This window comes from Mirounga leonina, unplaced genomic scaffold (assembly GCF_011800145.1).
Source record: "Mirounga leonina isolate KUSES-001 unplaced genomic scaffold, KU_Mleo_1.0 Mir_55, whole genome shotgun sequence".
Taxonomy (NCBI): domain Eukaryota; kingdom Metazoa; phylum Chordata; class Mammalia; order Carnivora; family Phocidae; genus Mirounga; species Mirounga leonina.
Window position 1 is genome coordinate 9,859,902 of NW_023270816.1, and position 22,819 is coordinate 9,882,720.

At 47.1% G+C, this 22,819-nt stretch overlaps 1 protein-coding gene across 10 annotated transcripts in view; it reads left to right on the forward strand.

Annotated features, from left to right (window-relative positions):
* The window catches only part of LOC118001899 (afadin), a 100,899-nt gene that overhangs the window by 74,279 nt on the left and 3,801 nt on the right, over window positions 1-22,819 (forward strand). For 6 of the 10 annotated variants that reach the window (XM_034992076.1, XM_034992080.1, XM_034992078.1 and 3 more), the window contains 9 exons: window positions 1,795-1,860; window positions 2,073-2,146; window positions 2,574-2,692; window positions 4,106-4,300; window positions 4,953-5,044; window positions 5,382-5,567; window positions 8,729-9,727; window positions 17,109-17,243; window positions 20,165-20,456. In XM_034992076.1, coding sequence (XP_034847967.1) covers window positions 1,795-1,860; window positions 2,073-2,146; window positions 2,574-2,692; window positions 4,106-4,300; window positions 4,953-5,044; window positions 5,382-5,567; window positions 8,729-9,727; window positions 17,109-17,243; window positions 20,165-20,456 — 2,158 coding nt within the window. The remainder of the gene's footprint in view (window positions 1-1,794; window positions 1,861-2,072; window positions 2,147-2,573; window positions 2,693-4,105; window positions 4,301-4,952; window positions 5,045-5,381; window positions 5,568-8,728; window positions 9,728-17,108; window positions 17,244-20,164; window positions 20,457-22,819) is intronic. The other 4 variants (XM_034992079.1, XM_034992081.1, XM_034992085.1 and 1 more) reach the window with 2 other exon arrangements.

The following is a 22,819-nucleotide window of genomic DNA, read 5'->3' on the forward strand; positions in this document are numbered from 1 at the left end:
TCGCAGATTACATAAAAGTATGGAATATATTGGGGAAAAATCATTTAAGTAGATGACATGAGAAGGAATACCCTATGTCATATAACAGATGGGGTCGGGGTGGGGCCGGCTTAGAAGTAATTCCCCCGATTGCATGTTAGGTCGCTAGGTTCAGGGAAACCCAGGATTGGCCTGGGCGAAGTCAGGTAAAAGGTGTATCTATTGCTCTATTTCTCTCTCGCTAAGTGACATGCTAAAATTCAGGAAGTTGCCATTTATTGAGTGCCTACTGTATGTATTTTTTATTGTGGAATTTCAAACTTAAAGTACAAGCTTTGCCAACTGTCTCAGTGCTGTGTCGGTGGGGGGGTGGGGGGGCGGGGAGCAGAAGGACCAGGCAGAGGTGTCAGCTTGCACTTGGTTATCCTGTTGTACTGGAAGTGCTGGATGATTTGTAAGGGGCATGCGTCTGTCTGTCTGGTAGGCAGTCGGGTGTCTGGGGCTGGGCAGGAGATGTGCAGCGAGGGGATATGGTACAGACAGACACCGAGGAACATTTGGAGGTGAACAGATGGGAAAACCTAGACCGGAGGGTGGGGAGCTGCAAAAGAGAGGGCTTGATTTTTTGCCTTGTGTAGAACTTCTATAAACTCAGCCCGCAGGTAATGTAACCACACGAAACTTGAAACACACGGTTTCCCAAAATTGAGTTGTTTTGTTAAATTGAGACATCCTATGCCATTTTCGTAATGAGATACGTAATAGATGGTTTTAGGCTCATGAAACCGTGGCATGCTACATGCCGGATTTTCCCTGAGGGGAGAGCTCCCCAGTCAGGCTGTAGTCTCCAAACTGGCTCTCTTAGCGAAAAGGAGGAATGAAGAGTTTTCCAGTGGAAATTATGTACTTCCAGAGTGTTGTAGAACATTTGTTTCAATTAAGTCATTTATTGAAATCACTGTATCTACAACTCTCTGGGATACCTTGTATATTCTTTATTTATGACCCAGTACTTCATAACTATTGAAATTACCCTGAGCTAAGACCCGTACCCTTGGTTGTGGAACATGGGCAGTGCTCTCCAGGTGAGATTTCACACATGCGATTGCTTCCTGCGGTCATCCCAGTAAGTTATCCATAATGGATTTTTATGTTCTGGTTGGAATGTCCAAGTAGAATGTTGGGGATTCTGTACAAGAGTTGTATGTGTTCTTGAAACCTGTTTCACAGAAGCTGCTTGTCCTGATGTGCATTCCGTGTGGATCGGGGCTCCTAGCTCCATATTCATCTAGAGTTAGAATACATGATCCTTCAGTTGAAACGATGCACAGGATTTTCTGCAGAATCCTCCCTTACTACCTAAGTCCCCCTTCCTGGATGCCACAAGAAGTTTTTTCTTAAGTTTTAAAGTACAGCTTTGGAAATAATAAGGGGATATAGGCAAATATTGGAATATAAAAATACTATAGTAAATTGCTTTTGTATCTAAGTGATTAATAGTATATGTCATGAGGGTAGTTTTAACTCACTTAAACTTAGCCATCTCATCAACTGGTTTATTAATAATCGATTTTTCCAGAGTAAGTACTCTTTGATTTAGGAAGATAAAATAGGTACATTTCCTGTTCGTTCCTTTATATTTACCAAATAGAGTGTTAATTTTATTAGTACTAATTTTCATGTAAAAGCAAGAACCAGGACTTTTGTTGCAATTATCTATGTACTAGTTTTATTTTTTTTATTTTTGTTTTATTTTACTGAGTATTGTATTTTTTACTGTGTATTTTCAAGCAGTGTTGCCTTGTTTTTGTTTAGGGTGCTGGCCAAGATAAACTTGGAATCTATGTCAAGTCTGTTGTAAAAGGAGGTGCTGCTGATGGGGTTAGTGTCATTTTTAAAGATGTAAGTTTTCAGTATGTCCTAGTCAGCAAATGACCTGCTATGACCCACTGGTAATGTGTTGTTATAAAACACCATGTAGACTGTTTGCTGAAAAAACAAATGTGAGCTTCCTTGCCATTGACTTTCCTCTTCCTCCTCTTGCCCTTGGCTGTCCCCACCGCCCAAAACACATGCCTTTTGGGTGTGCACAGGATGGACGCCTGGCTGCAGGAGACCAGCTCCTCAGTGTGGACGGACGAAGTCTGGTAGGACTCTCTCAAGAAAGGTATCATTTATGTATTTGTTTAAAGCTGCATATTAACGTGTTTAGGGATGTTTCACGTTTGGAATTAGAAGACAAAAAATAATGCTAAAAAGCTGTGCCCTTACTCTTCACCTTTTTAAATGTAAACCAGTGTATATGACACCTCATTTGTTAGCAGATTATAAATATGTATTTTGGTTTGGAGCAGTTTCTTTGAAGCTTAAAAAAAACATACTCTTGGCACGTCCTGGGAATGTCTGAGTATCATCTTACCGTTCTTAATATGACAATAGGAGATGCGTGCTTGGTTAATCTTTAAAGGAAGGGAATGGGCAGTAGGTATCTGTCTGAAGGTCAGAACTGTTACTCAAAATAGCCGTCGGTTGCTCTGGTCACAGGCTGTCGTCGTGACATTTTCTTTATGTTTGTGCTACTCTCCTTTTCCTAGGGCGGCAGAACTCATGACAAGAACAAGTTCTGTGGTAACACTAGAAGTGGCAAAGCAGGGAGCAATTTATCACGGCCTCGCCACCCTGCTCAATCAGCCGTCCCCAATGATGCAAAGAAGTAAGAGCTCATTGTGGAGAATCGCATGCCGTCTCTTCCTTTGACCGCTGCCAGTAATAGCTGGCTTGTATTGATCACTTACCGCGTGCCAGGCATTTTACTGTCCTGACCTTATCTTCGTAGCCACAAAAACCCTAGACTAGGTGCTACTGCTTTCACCATCCCAGCTGGGGATGCAGGCACTTCGGCAAGATGCCCGGGATAAGTAGCCAAGGGCAGCGTTCAGTGTCTGACCACGTGGTGATGCACTATCTTCCCGCCCTCCCGGAACCCCCATGGGACTGGCTGGCTGCTGGAGGGTTTCCGTCCATCCTGCACTAGGCACTTAGTCGTAGTCAGCGGGTGATGCGGGGTAGAAAGTCTTCAAAGAACAAGCAGGATTCTCTACTGAAACAACGTATATGAGTGTGTGTATGAATAGTATATTCAGTCCTGTGTGTGCAGGACATGGTTATCCTGTTACATGTAGTTCACTTTAAATTAAAAGCTCAGTTATTCGGATGAAGTAACCTGTTGGTGGGAACCATGATTTTGTACCTACGTCAAAAATCTCAGAATAAAACCAATATAAATTTAAGGCTTTTTAAAAAGGATTAGTTCAGAAATCACAGAGGAAAACCCATTAGGACTCACATTATCTTTTTAAATCATTATATACTTTGCATTTACTTTGTTAACTTTGTGCACAGCCGCTCGGTCTGGCCTTGGCGGAGTTCCCTTCTTCATCAGTCAGTGATCCGGGAGCTTCCACCAAGTCCAGGACCTGAAGTCGACCTAAGGGTAACACAGCGACAGCAACCAAAGCTTCTGAGAACCTGGGCCTGCTGTTTACTGGAATAAACTGCGTATCTTCACACAACCATGTGTTGTAGTATAGACCTCAACTCAGCATATTTCTCACTTTTTTCAGGACGGTACCATATTGGTGGTCTGATGTCACAGCTTAGGGTCATTTCCGAGAAGCAAACCAGACCATGAGTTAGAAGTCAGAGGGAAGCTGTTAGAACAGAGAACACTGCGCACAGGGAGACGTGGAAGCCAGAAGTAGAGCGTGGACAGTCAGGCCAGCTGATGGCAGTGCCGGCTACTAAAAGGAGGAGTGTGTTTTAGAAAGTGAGGGAAGTATATCTTTTAAAAAGTTACTTTAGAAGTAGCCTTGTGACTTAACAGGTGGAGCTTATGAGAAAAGAAGGTTGGAAAGAGCACCTTTTCCCATCAGTGCCAGTTACGTGTTGCTTTTAAGGTTCTCGAGAAAGGTTTTACTCTTAGATTAAAAAAACTGCCTTATTTCTTCGCTAAAAATAAGGTCTTACAAAATTTTAAATATTTATAGATTCATCTCTCTTTAAAGACTAAATAGGGTGTTTAAAATCTTGAATAAATGAGGAGAGCCTGAATGCACTTTGATTTCAGTTTCAGATCGTCGTGGCTCAGGTAAACCCCGACCAAAGAGTGAAGGTTTTGAGCTCTACAATAATTCAGCTCCAAACGGGTCACCTGAGAGCCCTCAGCTGCCTTGGGCAGAATACAGCGAACCTAAGAAATTGCCAGGTGACGACAGACTGATGAAGAACCGGGCTGATCACCGCTCCAGCCCCAACGTGGCAAGTAAGAAGGGTCACTGTGCTTGTCCTTCCCTGGCCTGGACATGCTCAGTCACCGTCAGTGTTGGGGGGACACCCCGTGCTTGCTTAGTTATCAAAGCAGTAGGATTACCTGCCTATCCTGGCTAACAGAAATGTGCTTTTTTGTGAGAGATATCAAAAGTAATGTTCTTCCAATAGAAAATGAAAACGAGGTTAGAACACTTGGATTCAGTGGATGCTCTAGACGAGCCATTGATCCTGTCGCTAGCAGGAGTTGGCAGGCTGCCAGCAGGATCTCAGATGGTTTTTATACTTTTAAAGGGTTGTTAACAAGAAGAAGAATCAATAGAAGGATATACAACACATACAAAGTTTGCAGCACCTAAAATATTTATTGTCTGTCCCGTTGCCAGAAATGTTTGCCAGTCCCTGGTCTGTCGATGAAGCTTGGTAGCTCTGGGCTCTGATTATTCAGGAGAGAGGAGAGGGTGTGATGAGCCCTGATCTGTCCCGTGGCCTCCAGTGGTCTCTGCTGACTCCTCACTGGCAGTTTGAAGATGCGGGACACATGGTCACTGCCCTTAAAGAGCTTTTGTCACGTGACATGGAATAAACATTGTGATACTTGAAAAAAAAAAAACAAAACCTTGCTTTTCACTGTCTCTTTCCAACAGATCAGCCTCCTAGCCCTGGAGGGAAGAGTGCATATGCCCCCGGAACAACAGCTAAGATAACGTCTGTCTCCACCGGGAACCTCTGCACTGAGGTGTGAGAGTGAAGCGAACATCCTCACTACAGCCAAAACTCAGGCCTCCCGCAGAATCCCTAAACTGTCTCCTCGTGCATTTCTTCTGCACATCAGCAGTGTTTAGAATTCCTGGGGGCTTCTTCATTTTTAACATAATAAGGAAATTAGCTTTAAGTTAAGAAGTCAGGGCAAAATAAAAGGTTTTTCATTATTCTCCGTATAGGATCAAACACTTTTAATTTTTAACACAGTTTTAAATGTATCTACTATATTTTAAAACAGATCTTTGGAAATTAAATTAGTTTATGTACAAATTGCCAAAAGCTCACTTTTCTTTCTTCTTCCCATTTTACAGGAACAGACCCCTCCACCGAGACCTGAGGCCTACCCCATCCCCACTCAGACGTACACCAGAGAGTATTTCACCTTCCCAGCTTCCAAATCCCAGGACCGGATGGCTCCTCCTCAGAACCAGTGGCCAAATTACGAGGAGAAGCCACACATGCACGCAGACAGTAATCATTCCAGTATTGCAATTCAGGTTAGAGAGAAGGAGTCCATGAACATTCGCAGCCGTCAAAGATAAACCAGTTTGACAGGATAAAATCTGGATGATTTCAGAGATACAGTCGTTATTCTCTGTAGGACAGCACTGAGACTGATACCTTTTTTTTTCTTTCCTGGTTTCCTGGTTAACTGAGGAAGAGTGGATAGGAAGGAATACTAAATATGGAAAAGGAATGCTTTATTCCCTTGATATTTGATTAGTGAAGGGTTAGTAATATTACACCTTCATTACAGTTTGTGAGGCAGGATTCCTGATTCAAGGAGTGAGAAATGAGTGATGTGTGTTTTTCTTTGCACCAGAAGCTGTCCGGGCACTGGGATGCAGACATAACCGTGGTCCCCGCCAGTAAAACTAATGATGTGGTTAAGAAATGAGACAGATAAAGTCAGTATAGTGTAGTAAGTCCTGCTGGAGATCTGGGTCCCCACTGAGAGGCAGAGCTACCTTTCAGTCTCGGTGTGACTAGCACCCGGGCTCCCGCATTACATTACAGCTCTCTGAACAGAAGAGCTTTTCAGACCAAGTGAGAAGGCACAGAGATGTGCCGCTGAGCAGGAACCAGGCTCGGGGCAGGGGGCAGCGGCAGGCCTTTGCAGCCTGGAACCATACAGCAAGGGCTTGAAGTGATAAGCTGCAGAATTGGGGTTTTATCCAAGTTAGAGAGGGGAGCATCATTCTTGAGTCATTGAGCTGGGGAACATTATCAGATGTGTTTTTCTGTTTGGAAAGATAACGTTGCATTGTGGAAGACTGGGAGAAGAAATCAAACGTATGCGTAGAGATAGGCACAGTCTAGGATATGTAACAAATACGGATCCTAGATAGTGAATTCTGGATGTGGTGCTTTAGTTGAGGTGGTCGGAGGAGCCCAGGGATGGAGGCGCAGCTGAACTGAGCCGGGAAGGCCGGGAGAACAGAGGAGGGCTCACAGGCACGGGGAATGGCACGAGTAGCCGTGAGGAAGAGCCACATTCTCTGAGGGCAAGAAATTATCCTGAGGTCACAGATGTTGTCATCTTGTCCATGGGGCCCTCCTGCCTGTTTCCTAGGGAGGCCTGAGCACTCCCCCCCACCCCCCAAAATCTGTCTAGGACCATTGGATGTCTGGCTGGAGCTGGCAGAGAAGGTCTTCCTCCAGATTTCTCTTTCTTTTTTTTTTTTTTTTTTTTTTTTTTTTTTTTTTTTTTTTTTTTTTTTATTTATTTGAGACAGAGAGAATGAGATAGAGAGAGCACGAGAGGGAGGAGGGTTAGAGGGAGAAACAGACTCCCCGCCGAGCAGGGAGCCCGATGCGGGGCTCGATCCCGGGACTCCAGGATCATGACCTGAGCCGAAGGCAGTCGCTTAACCGACTGAGCCACCCAGGCGCCCCCAGATTTCTCTTTCACAGTGAAGTACTTGTGTGCCCTGCTTCCTCTAGCGTATTTTGTTAGCCCTTAGGAAAATCTCCTTCCCCTGGGTCATGAGCATCTACACGTCTTCTCCTGTTTGACGGGAATACCATTATTAAGCCTCTGGGTTCATAGTGTTATGTCTGCTGTTTGCTTCTGCCTCACCTCAGAGATAAATGAGCTAGAAGGGGAAGTCAGGATGCTGTGAGAGGTCAGCGTGTCGATGGGTTACTTATGTGGATCTTGACATGACTGAGCCTCAGGGTAGGACTTAGCAGGGGAGACATGGAGAAATGCAACAAGGGCACCAGGGGGCTCGTGAAGTCCGGAAGAGCAGGGCAGTGATCCAGGAGGCTCGGTGTGGCAGCAGAAGGAGAAGCTGGTGGAGAGTCTGAGGCGGGACCTCTGACATCTTGTATTTTAATAAAAGTATCTGTTCCTACAAATAGTAGGAAATTGAATGATACTGTTGACTTGAGCAACATCGGTTGAACTGCTCATGTCCAATTTTATGCCCATGTTTTTCAATACAGTGCTGTAAATGTATGTTCTCATCCTGATGGTTTTCTTAATGATGCCTTCTCTTCTGTAGTTGAGTGTATTGTAAGAATACAGTGTATAATAAGACATACCAAATACTTGGTGATCAACTGTTGATGTTTCCGTAAGGCTTCCAGTCAGCAGTAGGCTGTTAGTAGTTAAGTTTTGGGGAGTCAGAAGTTGCGTGTGGAGTTTTGACCACCCAGGGTTCGGTGCCCCTAACCCCCGCCTTGTTCGAGGGCCTGGACTCGGCCCAGCGAGCAGGAAACTGTTTCTGTGGGCACAGTACAGCCATAGCGAAACATGGGCAGTAAGTAAGTACTCCATTCTTCTCTCAGGCTGCTGTTTTCTTCAAGTGCTAGTTCATTTTTTTGTTGTTGGCTTATTTTTTAAGGAAAGGAAACAGCTTATTTTCCAGATTTGCATCTTCATTTTCTATTTTGCATATTAAAAGGATAGGAAAAAAAATGTTTGACATCATAGTGAATCCATTTCTGTCAGTTGAAACAATTTTTAGACATGCCATTGTGCAGAGACTAGCCCTTTGGAAGAGTGTTCATTTTGGTCTCTTCCACACATACACACTGTTTTGTACCTTTCTGAGACGGGGACAGAGACACCCGGATGCCTGGCTCGTCCTGGCGTGTGCCCAGCTCTGTTGGAGTGTTCCCAAAGTCAGTCGTCAGCTGGTGGAACCATGGCTGATGTGGTTAAGATTGGATCATGACTCTTACTCAGAATTTTACTACGGGGGAGTAAATCTTGTTGCTCTTCATGTAATTACACTAAACACATTCATCCTTTCAAAGTCAGTTGCGGGAGGAACCCCTTTGCAGATGCGTGCGAGGGCCCACGGACGACTGGGGAGGGCCACGCTTGTCCATGAAGTACCTGCATGTGTATGCCTTGTATGTTTGCCAGTGATGCAGATGGGAAGTACAGCTCCTTCCTGTTTGTAACAGATAAATTCCCTGGGAAAGCACTGACCCCCCCCCCCCCCCCCCGCCCGGGGGCCCCCCCCCCCCCCCCCCCCCAATCATGCGTCCCGCAGAGCTACAGAGCTGGACGGTCTCAACCTCTGTTCGGCACTCTCTTAACAATTTCCCCACAATGTTTTCTCCCCAAAGATAAAACATTTACGCGTTTTAGTAATTTTTTTCTAAGCGGCTGAAATAGAACAGTTTTCCTTTTTCCTTTTTCCAGCGTGTTACCCGTTCCCAAGAGGAACTTCGGGAGGATAAAGCTTACCAGGTAGAGCGGCATCGGATCGAGGCAGTCTTGGATCACAAGTCTGATAGTGATATGTGGATCCATCAGAGCTCCTCTGTGGGCTCCAGCACCTCCAGCCAAGAGCACCTGGACCACTCCTCCAAGTCAGGCACCCCCGCGTCCACTCTGACCAAAAGCGGCCCTGGGCGCTGGAAGACGCCAGCCGCCGTGCAGCCCGTGACGGTGGCCGTCTCCCAGCCTGTGCAGACAGACCTGCCCCCGCCACCCCCGCCGCCCCCCACGCACTACGCTGGAGACTTCGACGGAATGCCCATGGACTTGCCTCTCCCTCCGCCTCCTGCCGGCCAGACCGGACCTGCATCTGCTCAGGCAGCGGCTGCAGAGCGGAGGAAGCGGGAGGAGCACCAGCGGTGGTATGAGAAGGAGAAGGCCCGTCTAGAAGAGGAGCGAGACAGGAAGCGCAGGGAGCAGGAGCGGAAGCTGGGCCAGATGCGCTCCCAGTCCCTGAACCCGGCCCCGTTTTCTCCTGTGACCGTCCCACACGTGAAGCCAGAAAAGCCTTCTACGCTCCAGAGGCCCCAAGAGACGGTCATTCGGGAGCTGCAGCCCCAGCAGCAGCCCCGCACGATCGAGCGCAGAGACCTGCAGTACATTACAGTCAGCCAAGAGGAGCTGTCGTCCGGAGACAGTCTGTCCCCAGACCCATGGAAGCGGGATGCCCGGGAGAAGCTGGAGAAGCAACAGCAGATGCACATTGTGGATATGTTGAGCAGGGAGATCCAAGAGCTCCAGAACAAGCCTGAGCGCAGTGCAGAGGAGAACGACCGTCTGCGGAAACTCATGCTGGAATGGCAGTTCCAGAAGAGACTCCAGGAGTCCAAACAGAAGGACGAGGATGACGAGGAAGAGGAGGACGATGACGTGGATACCATGCTGATCATGCAGCGCCTCGAGGCTGAGCGGAGAGCAAGGGTAAAGGGGAGAAGTGCTGTGGGCGTGCGTACCTGTGCGTGTCGCTCGTGGGGGTGGCCACACCCAGGCTCCCGGAGGGTTGGCAAGGGCCCTGGCCTGTCGCATGTTACTGTACCTACCGCTGCTAGCTGGCGTCCTGCAGGGTGAGCCAGGGTTAGAGGCTTAGATGTTGAAAAGTAAATACCATCCACATGGAACTTTGCTGTTTTAATTAGCAAATTCGTAGTTGTCCTTCTCACTAACACTTCAGTTGAGAAAACAAGTTAATAACCACTAATTTGTTAGTAACCAGTAATAATCCTCATCAGGGGTTGGCAAAACTTTTTCTCAAATGGCCAGAAAGTGAGTATCGGAGGCTGCGTGGGCCGTACGGGCTGTTTTAATGGCGCAGCTCCGTGGTCAAACGACACGAGCCGCCTTAGACGGTACCCGAGCAGCGAGGGTGCGCCCCGAGACGTCCTTCACAGGTGGCAGGACGTCTGCTGACCCCTGGTCTCGATGATCAGCGAGGGATGGTGGGTAACAAAGAAGACTTGAGAACTTCAGAGTTACGGGTTTAATGTCATTACCAGAAAGAGCACTCTGCAGAGTGCTCATTTGGTTGATGAGGCAGATACTTACCAAATTAAACAACTATATTTCAGTGGTGTAAGTATAAAGATTACTGAGAATTTAGGATTTTATTCCTATTTCTCCATTTGATAAAAGTAACTTATTCCTTTGTATCAAAATAAGTGAAATTTATGTTAGTTGAATACGATAGATCATTAAAGTGCCAAATTTAAGATTCTTTGTTACCCTGTCAAGAGAACTGTTGAGGGAGAGGCATTTGACTGTGACATGTCAGTGAGTTCTCTACAGTGCAGTGTTCTGGGGAAAGACAGCCTGGAGCATGACTTCTGGATTTTGTTTCTAATTGCAACTTTAATTTCATGCTGTCTGTACTAGAGATCTAAACAAATTAACTGTTAGGTCAGACATTTCAGTCTTTCCACATTGTGATGCAGCTTAATCTTAGATAATTATTAGTACATAAAGCCAACAGTCTGATCCCTTTTCGAGTTTGCCCTGTGAATTATTTTCCTGAAACATGTCACACGCTTATTATTATGCACATATTCTCAGCAAAAGGTATATGGAACTTGGCCACAAATTCAGCTGGAACACTGAGGTATCTTAAACAAAGGCCCAAATCTTAACTGTGACATGATTTTATTAGTATTATCCAAGTCACCAGGAATAAACGTCCTTAAAAACAGCTCTGCTTACCATCAGTATTGTTATATTTTGAAAGAGCAACTGGTGGATCAGTAACGGGTCACTTACAGGGTTAGGATTCTTTGCGCAGTTTCCACTCTGGGGTCAGGACCCCAGGCCCCCGTGTACCCGGTGGCTGAGTGCTCGGTGCAGGGTCCTCTGCTTTGGCCCGTGTCCCTAGTGACAAGCAGGTCGTCCCAGGAGCTGCGTGTGCTCCCGGCCTCAGATCTCTCACCCCCAAAACAGGAGAGCGTGCCATTCGCTGCCGTCCGCGCTGAGTGTGAAGCTGGGGTCTCTGGTAAGTCAGCAGACATCATGAACCTCCGTTGTGGTAACTGCGTCCCAGAGTGGGACGTTAGCATCTGCATTGTGACATGGCTGCATTTATTCTTTACAGTGGATTTTTATTAAGGGTCTGTCAGGTTTTCCAGGTTGTTCAAACAGTGACTATTTCAAAGCCTTTTAGTATGAATTATGACATTTGGAAAGTTTTTTATGATAATTTAGTTAGAAAAGTATCTGTGTATTTATCACTAATCATATTTAAGATTAATATCTTAGTCTCCCAAGTAATGAGCTCAGGGAAATTACACGTTTTAAAGTTTCTTCCATGTATCTTAATAACGAAACTCAAGTGTTTAATACGTTTGTGGACCTTTTCCTATTTCTGAGTTTGGGAAGCCGGTCTGTAGCGTTTACTGTTCTTGTTGGGTTGTCCTTCAGACGCAGATGAAATGCGGGAGCAGCCGACGCGCCGGTGGTGGTGGAATACAGGTCTAAACTTGACTTTTTTTCACACTTCATCTTTCTTTTTTTTCCTCTCTGTTACCTGCAGCAGACTGCTCTGCCAGCAATCTCTGTTCTAGATTTGGTATGTTCTCATTTCTTTCCTTTGGTACTTTTTTCCTGTCTTGATTTTCTTTTTTTCTCTCAGTGGTGGTGGTTTTGTGTTTCTAGTAGACCAGTTCCTAGGGGTGTCCTAGTGCAGGATAGTTCGTGCCTCTCAAGAAGCATGCCTGCAGTGTGTTTAGATTTAGTTCCTCTTTGCTTTTCCCCCTTAATTTTAAGTGTTACTGTTTGTTTATGGTTTTTGACCTTTCCTCAGTCATAAAGTTGATTCTGTGTATTCTTACGTAGTCATAAACACATGAGCAAATGAAAGAACTTTTGCAATGACTAATCTATTTCATTATTATTACCTTGGTAATAGATTTTGAATAATCAACTATTAGAAACTCAATTGAATTGGTATTCACATTGTTTTGCCAATTAAGATGTAACTGTCCAGGATATTACTGTTTATTGGTAGAATAAGAAAGCTTTTCGGTAAACATTTGTTCCTTGTTTTCTTTAATAATTTCGCATGGACTTCAGTTTAGTTCATCAGCCGTACCAGTTTACCGTCTGCCGAAAAATGCCGGGGTCCTTTTCGGTTGCAACTTCGGTGGGTTTGACGTCAGTAGTGGGAAATATGGTGCTATTACCTGTGTCACTGGCCAGAGGATTACAGACTGGCTGATGTATCTGTTGTATTAACGAGGTCATTTTTTGTTAGTCAGCTTCTGAATGCCTATGGGCAGCATCAGACACCAGGACTGTGGACAGTCCCTGAGTCCAGGTCTGACTTTGCCGGCCTTTTCAGCAAACAACAGCCCCTTTTCTTCCGCCTTTAAGCAGTGTGGCGATACTGTCGCTCCAGGGAGAAGCCTCTTGTGCACGCAGCTCCTTGACGGCCGAAGGGCAGATTATTTTAGCTTTCCTTTTTTTTTTTTTAAATAGGAGACAAAGATAAAATATGTATGTTCTCTCCATGCTTCTGTGTGGTAAGGTGTACCTATGGCAGGGGGTTTCTCTGTGTCAGGTGCTTATTCCGCACACGCTCCTGGGGGGCTCTGTTACCCCCGGGTGCTGACCCGACGCACTGGCTGGCTGCTGTAAGGGGTTCCCCAGCTCTGTGGGCCCGGCCAGAACCCACAACGCAGATGACGTGACAGGTGAATGATACCTAAGGAGAAAGGATTACACGAAGATTTGTATTTTAAAGACCCAGTTCAGTTTTTATTTCTTTAAAAGGTAATTATTTTGAGTATTAATACTGACTTTTTAACCACCACATTTTTGAGCATTTCTTAGCCTGATTCCCCAGCGAATATTAATGTTATTAGCAGCAGTGTCAGTATCTAGAGAACCCTTTTGTCAGAATGGGCAGGGTGTGTGGAGGGACCTCCGCTGCTAGGTGTCAGTCCTCTCCCTGGGATGAAGGGCGGTGGCGGGTGTGACCGGATGGGTAGGCAGCGCATGCCGTGCAGTTTTTACAGTGTGCCCTTCGTACGGAACGTCACGGGATGTTTGTGGGGATGACTGGGCTCATCCGCTGACTCAGATGACCTGACAGCTCAAGGGGAAAATTCTTCTTCCTTGGGGTAGTGCCAGCGAAGGGACGTTTTCAAGGATTTCGGTGGCTCTCCTGTTTTCCTCCAGGCTAGATCTGCCCTCGTCCCCTGCCCTCCTGTCTGGTCTTGATGTGGGACGGTAGGAATTGGGCAGACCCGAGCGACCTGGGCATAGAAGGGGCTGGACTGAAAGCAAGAGTCATTTGGAAACCAGTTGCAAGGTACCCTTTCGGAGAGGCGGGCTGCTCACTGCCTCTTCACACGGGAGTGCCTGGCTGCAGGAGCGGGCAGTGGGAGCCGAACGATGGGCCGTCCTCCCAGCAATGAGGAGGAGAGTGTGTGCGTAGCCAAACCAACTTGCCCATGTTGCCGAGTAGAACACAAAATTCACATGCTTGTGTCAGGTATGACCGTTGCGCAAAGAGAACTCTGGGTGCACATCGTGGGCCCTTTGAGCCGCACGGCCTCCTTGGGGGTAACTTCATGTCTCTGCCGCTGTTGGAGCAGCTAAGCTGTAGGTCCTGCAGCTCCTGGCAGAGTTGTCCTTCTCCGTACCCCGCAAAGGCAGAAGCACGGGCCGCGCCCAGGGAAGGGAGCTCGCCCACTGATGGAGTGCCCGACACTGTGCGGACGGCTCTGCTAAGGACGGCGCCCTGTCCTCAACGCCCCCAGCGTGGGGCTGCCAGCTAGCTGAGGACTTGCTCTGGACCCGAGTCGGGCCAGCGCCCAGCGGTAGGAAGGGGCCTGATCATAGTGGTTCCTCATGGGTGGGTATTAAAATTTTTAGGGTGTTTTTAATGGGTGGGAACATAGGCAGAAAAGTCTTGCCCAAGTTCTTAAGGACAATCTGCTCAACAGACTTTTAGTGATATTTTCAGTGAAAATGTCAAAAAGTAAGGGACACCTTGGTCCTCTTTTGTATTCCGATTATCTCGGTGTGATTGTCTCCCTTAATGGGGCTTTTACTATAAATTTAAGATACAGTTTAGGGTCTTGTGGTATAAAATCATAAACACATAGATTTCAACATATTTTTTTTTTTTTTTACCTGAAAATGTCTTTTTTAGAAATGGGGACCACCAATGTAGCAAAACTGGTTCAGGCTTAGAGGACTGGCTTTTGAAATCCCAGCTTAAGTTCTTGGTTTAGAATAGCTTTAGTCTGGGCTGCCTTGTGTTCATTCTGTAAGAATTCTCCTTCCGTCTACTCAGATCTGTTCCCCTGAATGTAACTTCCTACCAGACGGCTTTGATACGTGTCACTTGGCATTCCTTTCCTGTAAAACAGTGAGCTCATCTCTATTCATTTAACTCCAGTGTTAACATAGTTTGTCATCGGATCTCAGCCATGAAATTTGTAACAAGTTGAGCTGCCCTTTAACTGGTCATGACTGTCAGCTCAGTGTACCGTTCTGAGCTGTTATTTGGAGTAAATTAAGCGATTGGATTCTCTTTTCTGTCCTTAATGGTTTTGGGGGAGGAGGGTAGAGTAAAGCAGCGTACATATGAAGAACAAAACAGTCTGAGTTTTGAACAAAACAGATGAGAGGACATGAAGCAGCTTACCCCTGCGGTGGAGAGAGGCTGCCCTGGTCCTGACTGCACCAGCTCATTGGTCGACTTTAAAAACAGGCACTAATGAACCCAACCCAAGAGGCGTCTCCTTGCTTACCCCGTCCAGATTTAGAAGAATGAAGGCTTTTAAGAGAAAGAGTCTGTTTACCGATTCGTAAGGTGTAGCATTCTATACCTGTAATTATGAGAATTATAACTGTTCTCGTTTCTTAAAATCATACTCCTCTTTAATTTAAAAGAACGAGTGGGCTGTTTCAGTGGATACGGGTTTTCTTGCTCAGACTTGTTTTCAATTAGGTCTAGAAAGTATAACATGATGAATTAGTTTGTGCTTTATTGGGTAACAAAAACTTCTTTCACTAATGCAGTTTTACATTCTTCCATAAGTTACTCTTCTGTAGAATATTTACTGTTCTCAGTGGCTGTTCATTTTGACTGTTTCTCATAACTTGGACTGATGACTCTAACATGCTTGATCAGTCTTCACGCTGCTGGCTGTGAGCCCTCCATGGGGGACTCTCCCCAGGGCAGGACGCTGGACAGTTCTTCCTTGGTGCTGGGGTTCTCAGGTAGCAGCACCTGCCCCTGCTCCAGAAGCCACCCTGCCCTCCCTCCTGGCCTATTTCTAGACTGTACTGAAAGAGGAAGTTAAGTAAATTTGTCTTCTTGACGAGGCAGTTTTCATTTTTTCCTAAGGTGTCTTAATATTGCTTGCTGACATGAAAAAGTCTAGTGACGCAAGTTAATTTGTTACTTTTTCCACCAGATGCAGTGTGAAGTCGTTACATTTTTGTTTAAAAAAACAAACATAAATGCAATTTAAGTCCAGTTTCTATTTTTTGCTATGAACAGTTTATACAATAACTAGTAATTCTGTAAATACTGAAACATACCATCAGGGATTTTATGTAAGGGATTCCTGCAGTGGTTTTAGCAGTTAAACGAGGTGGCGTTGAGTTACATTTTCATTTTTTAAAGTTTGAATCCACTGCTCTTGATGCCGAGGGTGGTGCAGGGCTGTGGGCGCTGCTATAGGCCGGCTCTGTCACAGACGACAGAAACGGAGAAGCAAGCTTCCAGAGTTACCTTTATCCTGGCCTGTAACAGCAGAAGGGCATTCTCTGTTCTGTTCTGGTCAAAGGTGCCCTGAAGTCGTAGTACTTAGAGAAATCTGACCAGGAGGATAAAGGAGCCGGAAACCAAAACAGGCTACGTCGTAGATTTTTGAAGATATCCTGAAGCATTTGGATGGTGTGAAGGAAAGATAATAAATTTGTTTTGTGTTGTTTCAAAAAGGCAAAACCTGAATGATGAAAAATAGAAAGCAAACCATCAGGTGATGAATTTTAGACCCACAGAAGAACTTTTTGACTAGTAGTTACCTGAAAATAGAATACCTTGTCTCGGGGAGGTAGGCAGTAGGTTCCCAGACACCAGAGTTATTCAGACAGAGTGGATAATTACTTGGCAGAGATGTAGCAGGAGGGAGGTAGAGTAAGGTTCCTTCCAGATTTTAGGTTCAGATTCTCTGACTCAGTTTGGGGGTATTCCCGGGCTGAGAAGGAATTCTCAAAGTCCAGGATGGGGTCCAGAGAGAGCGGATGGCCACGGGCCGGCGTGCTGGAAGCTTGGTGCCCAGGCAGAGGCGGGCCGCTCTGCACGGGGCTCTCCGCAGACCCACGTCCCGCTGCAGTCGTGAGCTGGGGCCTGCACCCCGCCCCGGGGAGGCCAGCATCTGCGTGCCACAGCTCACAGGAGCGCGGCCAGGAAACGCAGGGGGTTGAGTGGGTTCCAGAGTTCCATCAGTTGAGGGTTTTGTCTGTTGCTGGAGTCTGCTGATTTACAGGAGCTGGTTAAACTTCTATTTATTCTAATACAAGAATGATGCTTGCTTAATGTGTGAATGCATGAGACAGAGTCCTCCTTCTTTGAGCCACAGTTAATGGGGAAATGAACGGACCTGTGGGGACCCTGCTTTTAGGTAACTTATTTTTGAACTACAGAGCTCTAAGGTGTGTGTGTTTTACTGTCTTTCAACAGTGCTTCTAACCTGGTATCTTGTATTTGACTGTGTGTGTGTGCCTGTGTCCGCATGTGCCCGGTACGCCTCGTGCAGGTGGGTGAGCAGAGCAGAGCTTCAAGGCACTGTGTTGTTAGTTACAGGATGAGGAGCGGAGGCGTCAGCAGCAGCTGGAGGAGATGCGCAGGCGGGAAGCAGAAGACCGCGCCAGGCAGGAAGAGGAGCGGCGCCGCCAGGACGAGGAGAGAGCGAAGCGAGATGCTGAAGAAAAGGTTATGGTCCTCTAGGGGCAGCTAGCACTTTACCAGATTAGCCTGAACCCGTCGATGGGCTGGGGAAAGGGGCTAGACCTGACCTGTATCCTAAGATGTACAAGACAGAACAGGGCCTGGATCCCCACTTGTGTTATCGGACCCAACACTTGAGCCCGACCTGGCCGACCTACCTCCCTTCCGAACTGTGTCCAGACTCTCTCACCCTCTGAGTCTTGTCTCTCTCCCACTTTGGAACTCGTAGGCCTGGTTATGATGAGTGAGCCTCTTCGCAGCCCGCCCGTGTACTCCGGGCTCTTCCTTTCCTGGACGTGGTCCAGCTGGTTACTCTGAGGGGGATGCTTGTGCGCTAGGCGGGCAGAGGGAGTGCGAGCCGTGGGAGGCGCCAGGAACGTAGTAACACAGTCCGTTCACACTCCGCACTTGAGATTGTTCACTGACATCACTCACTGCTGGTTGATGGCTTATGAAAAACACGATTCAAGGAGAATTCAACTAGGATCTAATCTGATAAGTATCCTGAGTTACTACTTGGTTTCCATACGTGGATTTCTTTTTTTTATGAAAGTACTCTTTTAAGTTGAATTTTAAAATGACAACTGATTTGCCCTATTCTGCCTGTGCCCTGTGGCCTCCTGCTGTGTGTGCCGGCCCGGGCCCTCCCGCAGGGCTTGCCCGTGCTGGATGCGGCCCGGGAGAAGCGCATCTCCTCTGCTGCTTCCCTTCCGTGAAGGCAGAGGCCGGGAGCACCACAGCTGCTGATGGGGAGAAGTTCAGTTCTTATTCATCACTCCTTCTTTGATAGTCCAGTGAACTGTATTCATAGAGCACCCTCCTCCTCCCCCAAAAACAGAACTTTAAGGAAGCTTTCGTAGCAATAGAATCTATGCGGATATATAACAAATGAAAAGCAAGATGACAGAAACGATGTGACTCATTTCAATGAAAGTAGAGTAAATAACGCTAGCACACGAACCTGTATGGAAATTAGCGACTTCTGCGTCTTCTAGACCTTCACCGTTCCTTAAAGTTGTCATCATGTTATCTCCAAAAGCTGTGTCCCAGTAGATTTGCAGTTTTCTGAAGGAGTCTGAGCTTTCAGGGTTAGGTCTCCCTCGACTCTTTACTTTGTGTCATGATGAGTCAGATTCAAAATCAGTTTTCTGAAACGTGAGCCGTGCGGGTCCTCCGTTGGGGTGCGTGTTGTCTTGCTGTTCCTTGGCCGTGTGCAGCCTCTGCCTGCCCGGGAACGGCCCTGCCGCGGGAGCAGCGCGCCTTCTGTGGGGACGCTCGGGCACTACTCGGGTTTTCCAGCGTGTGTGCTCACAACTCACGATTTTGTCAAATTCGCTTGTGTCTTAGGAACTGCTTTCTAGAATTGAGTGCTCACTGTAAAAAGAAGCCGAATAACCTATTTTTTATACAGAATGTCCACAGTTGTTGGGCTTGCTTTGTTATAGAAAATGTGCCATTCATTTGTGGTAGAATAATTGCGGGGTCATGTACTTGTATCTGCTCTCCATGTAACCAAAGGGTATTTTGGTTTCCTCCTAAAATGTTCTCCATGTCACACTAAGATTCCTGACAACTTGATGTAAAGGCCACAGGGGTCATTCTGAATTGGATTCCCCAACCCCAAGCAAACACTTACTTTGTGTAGAAAATAAGGTGCAAAATGTCTTTCCTTCAGGATGTCTCAACACAGAGTGAGAAGATCAAGTGAGGAGTCGGTGTAGGGCCATGCCTGGGGCCGGCACTGGTCCTTGCAGTTTCCTCCTTCAGAAGGGGAAGCGCTGAGCACTGTTGTCCGGTGCATGCGTGTCCAGAGGGAGCAGGGAGGAGACACGAGTGTACGCGGTAAAAGGGGGCCTCGAAACTTGTATCTTCGTGCCAGCGAGGGCCCCCAAATGAGTTTTCGTTTGCTTGAATGGATTGAGAATTCCCTCCGTTCTGCAGCACCACACACCCAGGTTGAGGCACGTCCTTCTGTCTGCTCTTGTAACCCCTTTCTTACACTCACTCTTCCCATGTGTTCTAGAACTTTTGTCACTCTTTAACAGAACTGTGCTGTTACCTTTTTTGATGTGAAAACAATTTCCACTCTGTCAACTGTAGTCTGTGCAGATGTACGTCGGAAGAAAATGTACAGTATGTGTCAAAATATATTTGAATATCGTGTTGCTGTTGTTATTAACTCCTGGCTCTCTAATTTTCTGTCTGTCAGGGAGTCTGTTAAGATTTGAACTATAAATTAAGAACTGTGGAAAGCATATTTGTTAGATTGTTCCCTTGGGAAAATGAGTAATTTTTTTTTTTACAGTTGTTGGTTTCTGTTAACTTTCCTCTGAATAACTGGAAATTAACCAGGTGACTTAATCGTCCTTCTGGTCGAGGAAGGGGAAGGGCTGCTCTCTGGACTCCCGGGGTCAGTGAAAAAGCATGCGTGCCAGGTCGCTGTTCTTGCAAGTACCAGCTGTAGAAAGCCAGTTAGAGCCTGTTTGGGTTTCGTTTTGTCTTTAAACCGAGCAGGCGCAGGTAAGTTAATACTCTACAAGAGCAGGAGGAGAGAGAGAGACAAAGGAGCAGCAGGGAATTAAGGGTCTGGAGGGATAATTGAATGGGGACAGTGGTGTCGTAACGGGAAGCTGGAGCCTGCGAGGACCTAGAGCGCACTGGTTCGGTGCTTTGGAGCAGTTTTGTGCCAGAAACCCCACGATAGGATGAACGTGCCCGGGAGTCTCCAGACTGTCTCCAGGCGGATCTGGCCGTTTCTGTCGTAGACTGTTACGTTGAAACTTTGCTGTCCCCTGGACTCGTGATCAGTGTGGAGACGGGGGGCAGAGGGTAAAATGCGCCCTTTCGTGCCCCCGGAAGGCCCCTCCTGACTCTGACCTTTGCGCTTTTGTCTGTTCCGTGTGCAGAGGCGACAGGAAGAAGGGTATTACAGCCGCCTGGAAGCCGAGAGGCGCAGACAGCACGCAGAGGCCGAGCGCAGGTTGCTGGAACCGGAGGAGCCGGGTCTGTGCAGACCCCCGCTTCCGCGGGGCTACGAGCTCCCGTCCCCGTCCCCTCCGGCCGCCGCTCCTCCTCCCCCACCTCAGCGGACCGCCTCCTCCCTCCAGGCCCAGACCCTGTCCCCAGACTCTCTGTACACCGCCAGGCTCGTCTCGTACCACGAGGGGGAGGAGGAGGAGGAGGACTGCAGTCTGGCAGGTCAGGATAAGTGCTCTTGCACGAGGAAGCCCCACGGGCACTTTCTTCTTCCCACCGCCCTTAAGCCACAGCAGCCCCCCTGCCCGCCGCGCCCGGCCTCCGATGGCACCTTTCTCTCCAAACCATTGCAGCCACCCTCGGCCCCTGCCAACAGTACTGCTCCCAACACAGGCCAGCCCCCGCCCCCTCCAAAAAAAACAGGCTTCTACCAGCCCAGCCACTCGAAAGGTAGAGGTAAAATGTGGGATTGCAAATCAAGCCCTCTTTTATCTTCCTGATTGGAATCGGGACCCTGCACCCTGCTGCTCTGTGGGCCCCCTCAATCAGCACTCGCTTTGGAATTTGATTTCGCCTGATCACTAGTCTCAGTGTGGTCATCTCCCCCTACCTCCAATTGTCCTGTCTGTGCTGAGAGTCGTTTTGGCAACTACACCAGCTCCCCAGTTGCTTTCTACCTGCAGGGTTCTGTCCCTCGGACCTGCCAGCAGTGGCTGGCCCTCCGGGACCCCCCAGTCACTTGAAGTACTGTTGGTCTTGGCCTCCATTCTCTGCCTCTTTAAATAACTCTTACGTTTGGTTGAACACATGCTTTTTTCACACATCTTGGTGTCTGAAGATGAGAGTAAGACATTTTCCCAGCAGCGTCAGGGTCACATGCTAAGTTCTGTTCTCCAACATGAGTAGAACTTTCTGTTCTGGCTTACGCACCACATGGCAGTGGTTTACCAGATGACCCCTACTTTCCATGGTAGTTTGGGTGGAGTAGTTGGCGCTATGCTGAGTTGATGGTCCTGCTGTAATGTGAGCTGCCTCACGCCAGGGACATGGAACCCAGTCGTTGTGAAATGACTCCTTTTCCCTCTTGCTGGTTTCATTCCTTCCTGTTAACGGACGTTCTCCGCATGTCACAGTCCTGGTACCCAGACCCTGACAGGCACGCAGTTGCCTTGAGTTAATACAAACTCTCACGTGACGGTGGTCCTGCCCACAGGCGCAACCGCCATAACCAGTGTCCAAGACGGCACTGGAAGCGATGTTTACAATATTCAAACTCCAAGTTCCTCTTAAAATCTTAAATTAGAATGCTGGCGATAAACACTGTCAGATTTAGTGGTCTTCATGGGCACAAGGGTCTTCTAAAATGCTCCTGGTGCAATGCCCGGGACTCAGAATTCTAAAAGAAGATGAATGGTCAAAAACACGCGTGACCTTCGCTCTTCCAGAACAAATGAGTTCTGCCACGTTCTCTTCCCATCGGCGTCAGAGCTTTGATCCACTCCGAAGGCTCAGCGTATAATATTGAGACTGAGTCACTCAGAAGTCAAAATTAAATCTTTTTATAAAATATCTGTTGTTGGTGTCTAGAAAGACTTTCCTGGGACAATAGTAGTTTTTGAAGTGAGATGCCCTCAGTCTCCTTGCGTCACGTTACAAGCTGCAAGCTTGAGGTCTTGTGTGTCATGACACAGACGAGGTTTGCTAACGCGATGTTGGGCTGGGTTTTCATTTCTGACCACCTTGGCTTTCACTCATACCACTAACCCTATTTTATTTCACACTGAAAAGACCACATAGGAGCAGGTTATATCCTGCGTCTGATGGCTCGTGCCTCTTTGAAGACTTCCTTCGTAAAGCACAAAGCTGTCTGCACCAAATGCAGAGCATTTCTGACCTCCTCACTGCCATCCCATTAACACGGCTGCACCCCCGGGTTCAGCTCATGTTTCTTCTGTTGTGAGCACTCTCATGCTTCTGCGGGTGGGCTGGTTTCTTCCACTGGGTGCCTGAGGAGGAGGAAACGGGTACGAATTGGAATAAACAGTGTCTCATTCTAGCATAGCAAGGTATTTTTTTTTAAAAAAAAAAGGTTCTTTAACTGGAGATCTTTGAAAATTACTTGAAATGTGCAGTATTAATTCATATAGTCCACTGAAAGTATTTAATATTCTGATTAACTTTGAAGAATTGATTTTTACCAGTGGAAGAAGCAAGTATCATTCTTACAACAAAACTCAAAAGATACAACGCAACATTTTCTAAAACAGCGAAAATTTAGAATTAAAATAGGAAAAAATTCTACTCTGCGGATAATTGCTGTGGAGGCCTGCTCTGGGTTGCTCCACGTTGGAGATAGGGGTCTGTTTCATCTTTTGAGTCTTTGTGGAGGATGACTTCCCACATGGCGATCACGGGGACCCTGGCAAAGGACCGGGAATGATGCAGTGCCCCGAGGAGCCCCAGCCAGCCCTGCGCTGTGTCTCAGCCAAACAGCTAGGTCTGCACAGCATGTTCCTGCATCCAGAGAAGAAGCTAGAAATCATTTTTATGCTGCTGTCTAAAAAGGAAAATTCTACTGTTGAGAT